At 39.4% G+C, this 12,180-nt stretch overlaps 1 protein-coding gene across 1 annotated transcript; it reads right to left on the bottom strand.

Annotated features, from left to right (window-relative positions):
• Positions 1 to 535: 535 nt before the first annotated feature.
• On the bottom strand, positions 536 to 9,468 carry LOC124304639 (G-protein coupled receptor dmsr-1-like). The gene is made up of 2 exons (XM_046763121.1): positions 8,082 to 9,468; positions 536 to 1,828 (listed from the first exon to the last, which is right to left on the bottom strand). The coding sequence occupies exons 1-2, from the start codon at positions 9,115 to 9,117 to the stop codon at positions 1,623 to 1,625; spliced, it is 1,242 nt and encodes a 413-aa protein (XP_046619077.1). The 5' UTR covers positions 9,118 to 9,468; the 3' UTR covers positions 536 to 1,622.
• Between the last annotated feature and the right edge of the window lie 2,712 nt (positions 9,469 to 12,180).

Below are 12,180 nucleotides of genomic sequence, written 5' to 3'. Positions count from 1 at the left end.
TGCATTATTTCAAAATTTTATCCTTGTTACGAGGATCTTTTTATTTTTACATTGTGAGATTTTGTAAATTTTTGTCTTATACAGTTTTGTTTCGACCACTTTTTTGACCTGACTGTACGCCCCATGCATCCTTATACTGAGAAAAAGTTCAATTCTTACAGTAACTAGAAAAATTCAGTAAAACAGGTATAGTTATAAAAACTGTTTGACTATAGTTGGAATTACGAAAAACGAGGTACGCGTAAACATTTTGCGCTATCGTCGATCCTTTTTTGGTAATCGCAACGCAAAATCAGTTTCTTCGGTTTACTCTACTTTTTTAGTTAAACAAGGCTTCAACGTCAATTTATTGTTGCACAAGCATTAAATTTTCGCAACAGTTGCAAGAAAATATAGCATCAGCGATCGTAATGAGAAAGAATAGCAACGGATACTAGAACTTCCGGTAACGGCTAGAAAACTAATTTTCACTTTCTACCTAGAACTATATTTCTCGATTATGGTAAAAAATGAAAATAGTCCAGGACTGAGCGGTAACCGGAACTAAAAATTTCTCTCAGTGTAATACGCTGTTTCCGTTGTTGCTGGTGCTGCACTCGTGCATTTCCTGCAGAGTTTTAAAATCGAACAAATAAATAAATATGCGCATCACGTGAAATCGGAGTTTGATCGAGGGATCACTTCACGCACTTCTCTCATAACGCCGGGTGATTGATCGGCGAAAATTGCGTCACGCTGCAAGGCGATGTGCGTGCGCTCGAGTAAATAAATCATTAAATTGTTTATCCTTTGAACCGCGTGTACTGCGGTATAATAAATATATTTATTATACTTGGGTTATATCTCGTAAACTCTTGGCTCAAACATTCTATTAATATAAACACGCGATGGTCCGCACATTCGAGATTGTAACTGGAAAAAATGTGCCCGATGCCCAGGTTTCCTTACATAACTTGACACGTTCTGTAAATTTCACTTCGAGATGCTTCGTTTGTAATAATAATTATAACTCTGTCTTAATTTATACACACTTAACTTCTTACTTTCGTAACGATTACGCGTATATATATATATACATACATATTATAAATATATGTATATATTACGTATAGGTGGCCGAACGAGTTCCGTTGTACCAAACTCACGATTCACTTTTTTTTTTTTTTTTATCCCACTGAGAAACCTGGCTAAAGTTTACTTTTACGAATGGGTATGGAATATAATAATATTTTAAAAAAATATTTCATCTCTACGATCAATGAAAATGATTTCACCTGTTCGCTCCTTTGTAACAACGTAAAATCCTCTATTCAAAAAAAAAAAGATACTCCACGTCGTATCGTGTAGAAAACATACGACCGAATTTAAGGAAATTCCAAGTTTTTGAGGTAGGCAATTAAAGTGAAAGCGGCGGTGTGTTCTTTTACACATTCGCCAAAATATTAGGTCGTACCGTTCGGGTTGAAGGTATTAAGAGGAGCTGATTGTGGTCCAATTTGAATGCGAAACTCGGCATTACCATACAATTAATTAAACTAAGGATTTGAGCTGGATTTGCGTTTTAAAACCGCGATGTAAATTCATACGGGAAAGCACGCAGTCGTTTTCCGCAAACGCCTGTGCTAGACTTGCGTTACTTGCGTGACCGTGTGATTTGTCCCCGTGTTACCGTTGTTTTCCCCATTCTGCGGTATCGGCATCCACCTCCCAAAGAGTTTCGATCTTCCGAAGAGCTGGTTGAACGTCATCCGGAACTGCCTGCTCATCGCGCAGTAGAGGATGAAGTTTATGGCCGAATTGATCAGCGCAAGGATGTCCATCACTTCACCTGTTGGACAAGATAAATTCACACGTGATTAACCAACGAATCCGCACCCCGTTCGAATTCCCGAATTCTCAAACCTCTCGGGTCTCGGAGCCGGATGAAATTCTACCCTTGCAAATGACCCCGGCGATTATCTTACGGGGGACCAGAGTTCCGAGGTCAGGGGATAACTATTTGTCTCTTGGGAATATCAGCCCTCCTTATCCTGCGACCCTGTAAACCGGGTCACTGGTATCGGCACCTGTGTAGGCCGATCCACCCAACTTTCCATCAGCTTTTACATGCTATTTTTATGATACGATACCAAAATCCTTAAGGGGTTAGGCCGCTGTGGAAGTTTCAAAAAGTTGTTGTTGTTGTTTTTTGTTTTTTTCAAACATTTTTATAAAAGATGTTAAACGATGAAAAAAGATAATAGATGAAAAGTGCTAAAGGAATCGTAGACGCTAAGCCGTATGAGAATTTTACAGTGTCCTAGAAAGAATGCGTTGACCACGTGCAAAAGAGGATGGACACCCGATTGCGTAATTAAAAAAATTAATAAATAAATAAAGTAAAAGGCCTTGGCGGAAAAGGAAAGTTGACCGTAGAGATAATTGACAGAATTTTACTATTTATTACGGATCAACGATCCGAAGAAATACCGAATCAGTTTTCCGTATCGAAAACTTTGAACGCGTGTTTCTCGAAACTACATTTTATCAAGTCAACCGGACTCCTGACTCGAAAAAATTTTGATTGATTGACTTGAAGTTTTAACTGTATATTCACAATTGCGTTATGCATAGAATTAGGTAGGATTTTCTCGATATATTACAGAATTTTTTTATTTATAAACAATTTTCGGACGATTTTTTCTTAGAATTTTAAACTTTTGTTTCAATAACGTGCCGTTTTTGTAAAAATCGATGTATCACAATAATCCTACGCACTTCTGTAGCTGTTCGCGTGTGTAATCGAAGAAAAAAAAATTTCATTCACCGTAAATTAAAAATTGCAGGTGCAGTTGATCCGGCCGCGCGTCTTTGAAAAAAAAGGCTTCTTCGAAGAAAAGCTGTGCTGCCGCCGTTTTATTTTATATTACTTTGAAAAAAAAAATAGTTCATCCAATTTATGATACGTACAATTAAGGACCTTTTTCAGAATTTTGATTTACTTCTCCACGAGACGTGCAACCTACAAACACCTCATGCGTTAACCGAAGTCGCGTTCGTTTCTGTACGTTTTGATTTTGCATATTTACTTTCATCGTAACCTTTGACATCCGCTATTAAAATGTCGTTTTCAATTGATGAAAGGTAGTAAAACTAAGTAGAAATAACTGAACGATCATAACCTCTAAATTAGCACTGATTGTAAGCTTTCAGGAACGATATTACGCTAAATTTGTACCTTCAACGTAGTTCCTAAGTTTCTATGTATAAACATTGTTAATGTACATTATAGGCTCTGAAGATGGTTGACCGTGCTTTGGCCGAAGTCTCAGCCGAAAGTAATGCGGTATATAATATGAGAGCAGTTTACACCCACGAGTTTTAATTCTACGATAATTCTCCACGGTCAAGAAAAATTTCGCATGTTACTATTTACGAAAAACACGTTGACGGATTTTATTACGTTTTCGAGTCGAACCTTTGCTTTCAGATTTCTGGCCGTCTGGAAGAAGCAAGATCTCGTGTTTTGAGTAAAAGAATCCGATCTTTCTGAATATCAAATCCATTTTAAGGTAGATCGTCTGGAACTGCTGAATGATTAATTTTTTTTTTGCGACATTTTTAATCCTGTAGGTATATGCAAAGAACTGAGAGGATTCAAACTGCTGCTTGTTTGTGTGGAAAACGTGACAGTTTGGAGTATATTATAACATTATTAGAGTATGATAAAAATGGGATCATAGTTGAATTGCTGTATACAAATATTCCAGAAATTACGAATTTTTTTAATACATTTAATATTTTTCGGAAATTCATATCGAACAAGTACAATCCAATTTTAGTCAAATTTCCGGTGAAGGGTCGTACTCCGAATACCTGCTTGTTCACGTAAAAAATTGAGACAATTTATTTATACCCGCTCTGCGAATACAGAACAAAAATGTAGAAAGAACGTGTTTTTCCGTAGTTGCTGAGGATCCACCGTTAAAATGGATTCTATGTACGGAAAGATCATACTTTTTTTCACACAAAAAGCACCTTGACTCATATCTTATTTCCGATAATAGAAAGTGCCGAACATTCGAAAACAAATCTTCAATTTTGAACCGTGATAAAATTTATAAGCCTGTTTCTCGTAAATGGTAACATTTAAAGGCAGGAAAATAAGATGATTTCCATATCTTACAATCAGTGTAAAGTAAGTAAATATCTAGGTTGCAGCCAGACGTAGATTTTCACCTTTCAAAAGCTGGCCCATTGGTCCATAAATGCATATAAGTTAATATTTTTTTAAATTTTAACCCCAGCTTTAATCAGAGTATCGTATTATTTTCCACCGTTTTGTAACTCAAGTTATTCGAAGCCTGTTGTTCTTTTCTCATTTCCTTTCCCTTGATTACAATGATCAGCTTTTGCAGTATTTGCGATTATATCCATGTAGCGCAGGGCAAGAACTGGCCGTCTTAACTTAAAGCCGATATTCCGTATCATTTATTTTTCTCGCCTGAGAATTTCTTTTTACACTCTGAATTGGGATAAATTTATTATTTTCCGAATCGAATACTTGTTTCGAACGAAATCTTGTGAATGAAAAAGTTTTCGCCGTAAAATTATCCCGATTTGCATCTTTAATGACAATGAATCGCGTTACGTGACTAATATAACCAATCGAGTTACGTCGACTCTAAGCCTTCGGTGAGATTACTGAGATTTGTTCTTCTACATGCCGTTTTCAAACGAACGTTTTTCCGCAGTAGGAAACACAAACGTGAGGGAGAAAATAATGGAAACACGAGAGAATTTCTGTAATTGACTTATTGCTAAAGTAATTAGACTAACACCGGTGCTTTGCTTTTAAAATGTGAAGGAAATTTGATCGAATTACGGGGAGCATGATTGGGAATTAATCGCTTAATTAATTCGATCTCTTTATCCGCATTACGTCTCTTCTTTTGCAGTATTTTGATTGTAATAAACGTGTTCAGTTATATCGCGGTGATTTGAATGTTGTTATATTTTCAAGCTAGTCAATTGAACTTTGACATTTCACCTAGAGGGAGAAATATAGAAGTCAGGATTCCCACGTTTTTCATCTATAAAACTGACGAAAACTGACGTGTTGTTAAAAGAAAATATTCAAGGCGCCATATGGTTGAATGTATAAATAATATCATCTCAAACATTTTTTTTTCCCCGATACCCCGCATGTTTTTTCTTTTTCCATACCTCTTAAATTTCGTCTATACGTACTCGTTGCGATTTATTCATGGGAAACGTTTTAAATCGTCTGCCCGATTATACACGAAAAATTTGGAGCTTTCGAGATTTTATTATACAGAGGATTTTCCCCAAGGCATTAACGGCGATGAGAAGGCGCAGTTGAAAATTACAAAACGCCCTTTCTAACCGAGATAAATTAACGGCTTACATGGTTGTACTTTTACACTTTGAATAGTTTACCGCTTCTTCGGCCTTGGATGCCAGAAAAATGAACGTTAAATTTCACCCCAAGTAAAAGGGAAAAGAGTGGATTGAATCGAATTTGTCTTAAAACGCCCCGCGGTTTGCGCAGTTGGAAAAAAAAAATGATACAATTCGGAAGAAGAGAGAAATTGGAAGGAAAAAGGTCAGTGCAGGTACTTGAAATATTCCGTGGACGCACTGAAAGAAATTTTTAGTTACGGTTACCGCTCAGTCCTTGACTATTTTCATTTTTTACCACAATCGAAAAATATAGTTCTAGATAGAAAATGAAAATTAGTTTTATAGCTGTTACCGGAAAGTCTAGTATCCGTTACTATTCTTTCTCGTTACGATCACTGTTACTGTATTTTCTTGCAACTGTTGCAAAAATTTAACGCTTGTGCAACAATAAATTGACGTTGAAGGCTTATTTAACTGAAAACGTAGAGTAAACCGAACAAACTGATTTTGCGTCGCAATTACCAAAAAAGGATCGTTTTTCGTAATTCCAACAATATTCAAACAGTTTTTCTAACGATACTTGTTTCACTGAATTTTTTTAGTTACTATAACAAATAAAATTTTTCTCAGTGCGTAAAAGTTGACACTCGAAACTCGTACTGATGTACCACGAACCCATTTACGTGCTTTAATTTCACGGTATCGATTCTGGTGTCAAATGGTCTTGCGGCCGTTGAAGTTCCGTCATTTGGCCGGTGGCTGATATCGTTCGAGAGCAGCTTAAATTTTCAATCGTGAAAAATTGTTTGATCCATTATCAACCGGACACTCTTCACCTACTTAGTCATAGAGTGTTCAAATTTACCATGTTGAAATTTTTTCACTCTCAAGTATCTCGAACAAGTTTAGTTACACAGACACGCCGCTGAAAGTTTGCACAGTGTAATTTAGTCTCCACCTCCGTAAGATATCGTGCAATAAGCGTGTGGATTTTATTTATTTATTTCTCAAGTTCTTTGCTTCGGAATAATCAAGGAAACACAAATAGCTACATTTTCGACAAATCGTGTCAATTTGCATGATCGAAAATTGAATGAGAATGGAAAAAACGAAGAAATGGAAGCTCAAAGTGCTGCTGACTTTGAGTGAATTCAATTTGGTAGAAAAGTGTACTTTTAACTTGGCGTGAATACTTGTAACAAATTGGAAACCTCTGATTGAAGAAATCGTTTATTTATAAGTTCAAACTGGTTTTATACCAAAAAAAAAAAAAAAAAAAAACGACCATTGCTTGCATGTTTATTTTATTCAGTTAGTTCTATTTGACGTTCAAATTTCAGTTAACCGTTAGAAGCAGTTGTTTTTTGCTTGGCGTTTCGAATTTTTTCAAGAAATTGTGGTTTGCGATATTATTTTTTGGGGCTTTCTAATAAACGAACCAATACGATGTGTTTAAAATAAAATCACATTTGTGTCTATGTAACTTTCAGGCGATTACTTCAGAGAATTTATTTGGCAACAGCTACAATTTCTGCTAGACGATATCGCGTTTCTTGTATTTTACAAAAATGTTTATTATACGTATACAACGCTTCTGCGGTCGTTGAATTTAGTACTTGTTCACTACGAATTAAAGTTTCTTTTTCCAGTATTTTTCCCCATCTCAAACCGATCCACTTATCTTATCAAAATCAACCTGACTGACAGCTTCTAAAGTTATACAAACCTACCCAACAACAACTAAAATAATCGTGCGGTACGAATACATTTAAAGTTATTCAAAATTAACGTAAGCGAACTGAAAACTGTATCTATCAGGCAATTGAAAGAGAACCATTTTGGGAATAATCCGAGGTACGATACCCACTTAAAAAGTAAATTACATTCTCTGTTTCTCGTTTAAAAAATTGTACCGATAGAATTACGATCTTCGCGAGATTGTTAATAACTGTACGTTTTCGGTTGAAAATTGAAGATTCATAATAACATTTTTCGCGACATTGACGCGTTTCGGTTCTCAATTTTTACACAATACGCGTTCCACATGACTAGCGTCATTTTTTCATCGACACTTTTTCGACCAAAGTACATTCACACGTGATCTATCATATTCCCATAAGCATGCATAGCATCGCGTGTCGGATGACTGGGCAAGAGATTTCGCACACATCCGCGACCCCTTTTCCCGAATACAATTCCTCGCGTTTCCTGCAAGAGACCAACGGCTCCCGGTCTTCTCACACACGTGTTTTCATGCACGACACACAGACGCAACGTAACACGCGCGGTACACTTCCCCAAACAAAATAGGATTACTTTTCAGCGTCACGAACCGCGGAATTCGAGTGAAGTTCCCTCGGTTCACTTGAAAAATTACTTTTGCCAGAAACTCGTTACAGCGAGCCATTTTTGAGAAACTATTCGGATGGAGAATGAGGCAGAAATTCTATTAGACGACTTTGGTCAATGATGCAGCGAAAAGGAAAACCTGTCAACAGCAATGAGAGGGAATTCCGAAGGAGAGAAGAAAATTCTAACGATCTCTACGCCTGTTCAACTTTCGTTCTCATACATTTTGGCCAGTTTCTAACTAGAAGGTATATCACGGAGCGTTACCGCTGGTCATGGTCACCATGGGACAAACGTAGCATGTGTAATCTCGTTGAATGTATTTTTACCGAGTTTAACGTAGCAGGTGTCAAAGAACTTGGCGCCGAGCATGACGCTGAGGAGACCCATAACACCCTGGGGGAATTCGGTGATGAGAAACAGGAGAAGAACGGCGAGAAGCATTCTGGTGGTCCTGTCGGTCTGTCGTTCCTTATCCATATGGCGGGATGGTTTTTTACGTGTTTTTTTCCCGTCGTTGGCGTCGGTAGATTTGTTCACAGTCTTTACGAGGGCGGCGGAGGTGAGTTTTTGCCGGCGTTTCTTGGCCTCGACGAGAGCGAGGATGAGCTGGAGGCTGAGAATGGTGAGAGCGATGCAAGGTATGATCTTGATGACAGCGCCGTATATCCAGAGGTTCATGTTCCTCAGGAAAGGATAAGCGATTGCCGTCTGGCTGTAGTTGACGAAGTACAACGTCGCGTTCACCGCGTCTTCGGGCACCGAATGGTTCGTCTGGTTCAAGTCCACCGCGTTTCCACTCGCGTCGATCAGCATGGTCCGTGGCTCCAGACTGAAGGTCAGGTACAGTGGGACGCAGATTATCGGGCAAATCACGTAGGCGCCAGCGATCGCGAGCATCGTCCTGTTGATGCTGCAGAGTTCGCGGTTCTTCTGGGGAAAGGCGACCGCGATGTAACGCCATATCGCCAGCGTCACTGTCAGCCATATAGAAATCGTGTGGAAGACCTGGGCGAAGTTGGAGTGGAAGAGGACGAAGAAGCTCCAAGGGTAGGTGAACTGCTCACGTCGGGGACGGTGCAGAAGGTACATGTGGCTGGCGTACGGAATGTACTCGAGCATGACGAGGAGGTCGGCAACCGCCAGTCCTGTCAGGATCGCGTTCGTCGGCGAGTTCATCTCCCGACGGGTCAGCACCGCTATGTTCAAGGTGTTCGCCACCGAGCCGAAGAGACAGACCAGGAGGCTCGCGTATCCGTGGACCTGGATGTAGCTCGTGTGGAAGGCGTCCAGGGTCCCGTTCAAGCTGCAGCTGAAACCGTCCTCCTCCTCGAACTCCGCTGTCTCGTTGGTGAAGTTCATCATTGGAGAGAGTCGTTCAGGTCACGATTCGTTTTGTGCTTGATAAAACCGATCGCTGTATGACTTTCTGCACATTCTATCGTCACCCGATACGAAATGTTCGCTGGTGTCGCGGTATCTACGCGGATTCGTCGGTGATCGAAGGTTGATCGAGATCGAGATCACCTCTTCTTCCTAACAGTCATTTGTCCTCATTCGTCGAATCGCAACCGGGCGCGTTTTTCGTACGATCGTTCGGCGCGCGGACTGACATTCTTCACTCTAAACCATCGTCCGGTTTCACTTTCGGTTCTGTTCTTATCGCGAAGTCCCGCGTTTCGTCGGATGATGCCCGGCCGACGTGGACGACGCGTTTCGCGTGTCAACTTCGAATGAAGACTTGAAGAGACGCCGTGCCTCCCGAGACGCCGGGCGTCCCGACGCTGGCGCCTGCGCCAAGCCGATTACCTGATTCCATGCGCCTCGTGCTGTCGCCTGCATCCACCAGCCTTTCACACACGTTCCGCACTCCCGTCTGACTCGGCGTGCCGGAATCATATCGAATTTCAGGTGCGCTCGAGGATTTCAGCCGTTCTCTCATCGCCGCTTTTCGGACTCTCCTTCGTCGTTCGACTTCCGTTGTTTCGAACGAACGTTCCATCTTTCCAGACTCCGTACAGGGACGATAAATTGCTGCCACATATCAAGTGGCATTACACCCTGAGCCTCTGTCTTAACGTTTCTCTTCGCTGGTCAGAGCTAAGTCGGAGACTACGTTTACTGGATTATCAACGCACCGAGAGTTTCTTCCAAAAAAAAAAATTGGAGAAATCAGGAGAAATACGCGGCAATCAGGCTTTTGTTTGATCCTTCTTCTCAAGTATAAAGCACGACGATTTCAAATCAGATTATCGGTAGCTTCCAGGAGAATTGTACAGATTCGCTTCGACGGATTGCTGCTCGACAACTTTGATGTTCGTTGTTAATCACGTCTGAGAATTGGTATTAACTATGCAAATTTCGATTTTGCATTCCTAATTTTGGCGAGTCAAACTTTAGCGATTGGCATGAAATTTTCATGGAATATTTTAGTCGACTGCGGAAACACGCTGTGAAAGTTCTTTGACTTTGACTCAAAATAGCGACCGACAAGACTCGGAATTTCATACGTGAGCTTTTATTCTCAGTTCGCAAATAGTTCTTAACAAATTTTCAACTAGTGGAACAGCGACTGGATCAATTAGTTACGAGGTGCCAGAGTTTTGGTACCCTAATAATTTTAAGACTCGAAAACTGTCGGGCCTCTGGATCTTCATTGGAAAGAGAAATAACTTCTACAAATTTCCATTACGCTAATTGCTCATTCCAAGACCTATATATCCATCTGTGATAACTTCTGAACCGTGGAACTATATCGTTAGAAAAATCCAGCCAAGAAGGAGTTTCGCAAGAATATTTCACGAATACGTTGAGAATAAACTTTTCCATTTGCAATTCATTGAATCAATCAAGAGGTTATAATTACACGTATATATAAACGTTAAAGTAGACGATCTGCTTCGTAAATATAATCCGGTAATTTTCTGGCCATTTTTCATTTCATTTTTTCCCAACTAGATTGGTTTTGAGGTCGACGCTCTCATCTCCACTCGAATGAGCCACTTGAATCGCTCATTGGGGCTCTCTCTCTCTCTCTCTCTCTCTCTCTCTCCTTCTCTCCCTTCAGATTTAATTATTTCGAGATAGGTATCTTGGAATGACATCGTGTTTATTTTTCATATCTCTATGGGCTTTTAATCAAGTCGAACCTCCGTTACATTGGTTTTGGTCTTCTAACATTCCAGATGTTTGATAATGCGCCTGAGAGAAACGTTTGATTAAACGAAATGTGGGTCGCTATTTACGTTCGCGAAGATTTACGTAAGTTCCTCACCGTGCTGGATCTATCAAACAAATCATAACGGTATTTATAGACGTAGAGAAACAAATTACGATGTAAAATGAAAAAATTAGATTCGCTCTTTCCTAATCAAACGCCGAATGTTCTTCGCTTCGAATTCTCCGCAGTGCGCGGGTCACGGTTTTTCATCCAATTTGTGGTCAGCATGTTTTGAAAATTCACTGATCTGGCAGAACGAACAGTCGAACATTTGTTATTCGTTAATGAGGCTCAGAACGAGGAATCTGTAAAAAGTATTAAACACGTCGATTTTTTAATAGAAAAGTATTTTCGTTCGATAAATTCGTACGTTATTATACAGTTTTCACTCGTTTCGACTGAATTGGACAAAAAACTTTGTATTGTTTATGTTTTCTGTTTTCCTATTCGTCCACACAAACAACGGGAGCGGATTATAAATAACGATTTTAAAATAAAACACTACGCTGCAATTACCAAAAAAGAATCCACAATAGCGCAAAATATTTACGCGTAACTCGTTTTTCGTAATCCCAACAATATTCAAACAGTTTTTGCTAACGATACCTGTTTTATCGAATGTTTCTAGTTACTATAACAAATGAAAGTCTGAAATGAAAGTTACTATAACAAATGAAATGTCTCAGTGTACATGTCTTAATAGTTCATATAAAACGAAACAACTGCAATTAACCCTTTCAGTCATGCATTTTTCATCTGCAGCGATTTCGATGAAAATTGGTACTCGGGGGTTTTCGGGGTCGTTGATTACGAATCTGGCATTGGATTTTCAAAATTCAAAATGGCGGATCCAATATGGCGGACGTGAAATTCCAAATACTCATTAATTCTTCTAAAACTTTGTACTTAGGAGTTTTCGGGGTCGCTGATTACGAATCTGGCATTGGATTTTCAAAATTCAAAATGACGGATCCGATATGGTGGACGTCAAGTTTTATATCTTATATCTTTCTGCTCAATATTTTGACCTGAATTTAGTCATTTGGGGGATTTTGGAATGGCTGGTTACGAATCTGAAGTCATAACCTTATAATTTCTAAATCCAAGGTGGCAAATGCCATCTAATCTTTCTTTGTCTATATTCGTGTCTCTCTCTTAGCCCTACCCGGAACTAACGACGAGGACGTGGAGAGCATCTAGTTCCACTT

The sequence above is a fragment of the Neodiprion virginianus genome, chromosome 5, assembly GCF_021901495.1.
Source record: "Neodiprion virginianus isolate iyNeoVirg1 chromosome 5, iyNeoVirg1.1, whole genome shotgun sequence".
Taxonomy (NCBI): domain Eukaryota; kingdom Metazoa; phylum Arthropoda; class Insecta; order Hymenoptera; family Diprionidae; genus Neodiprion; species Neodiprion virginianus.
This window is presented reverse-complemented; position numbering and strand designations above follow the sequence as displayed.

Excerpts from the sequence above, each read along its gene's own strand:
- LOC124304639 (XM_046763121.1), bottom strand. The coding sequence starts at position 9,117 with ATGATGAACTTCACCAACGAGACAGCGGAGTTCGAGGAGGAGGACGGT. Across the intron at positions 1,829-8,081 it reads CACCTGCTACGTTAAACTCG|GTGAAGTGATGGACATCCTT; the intron begins GTAAAAATACAT and ends CTTGTCCAACAG.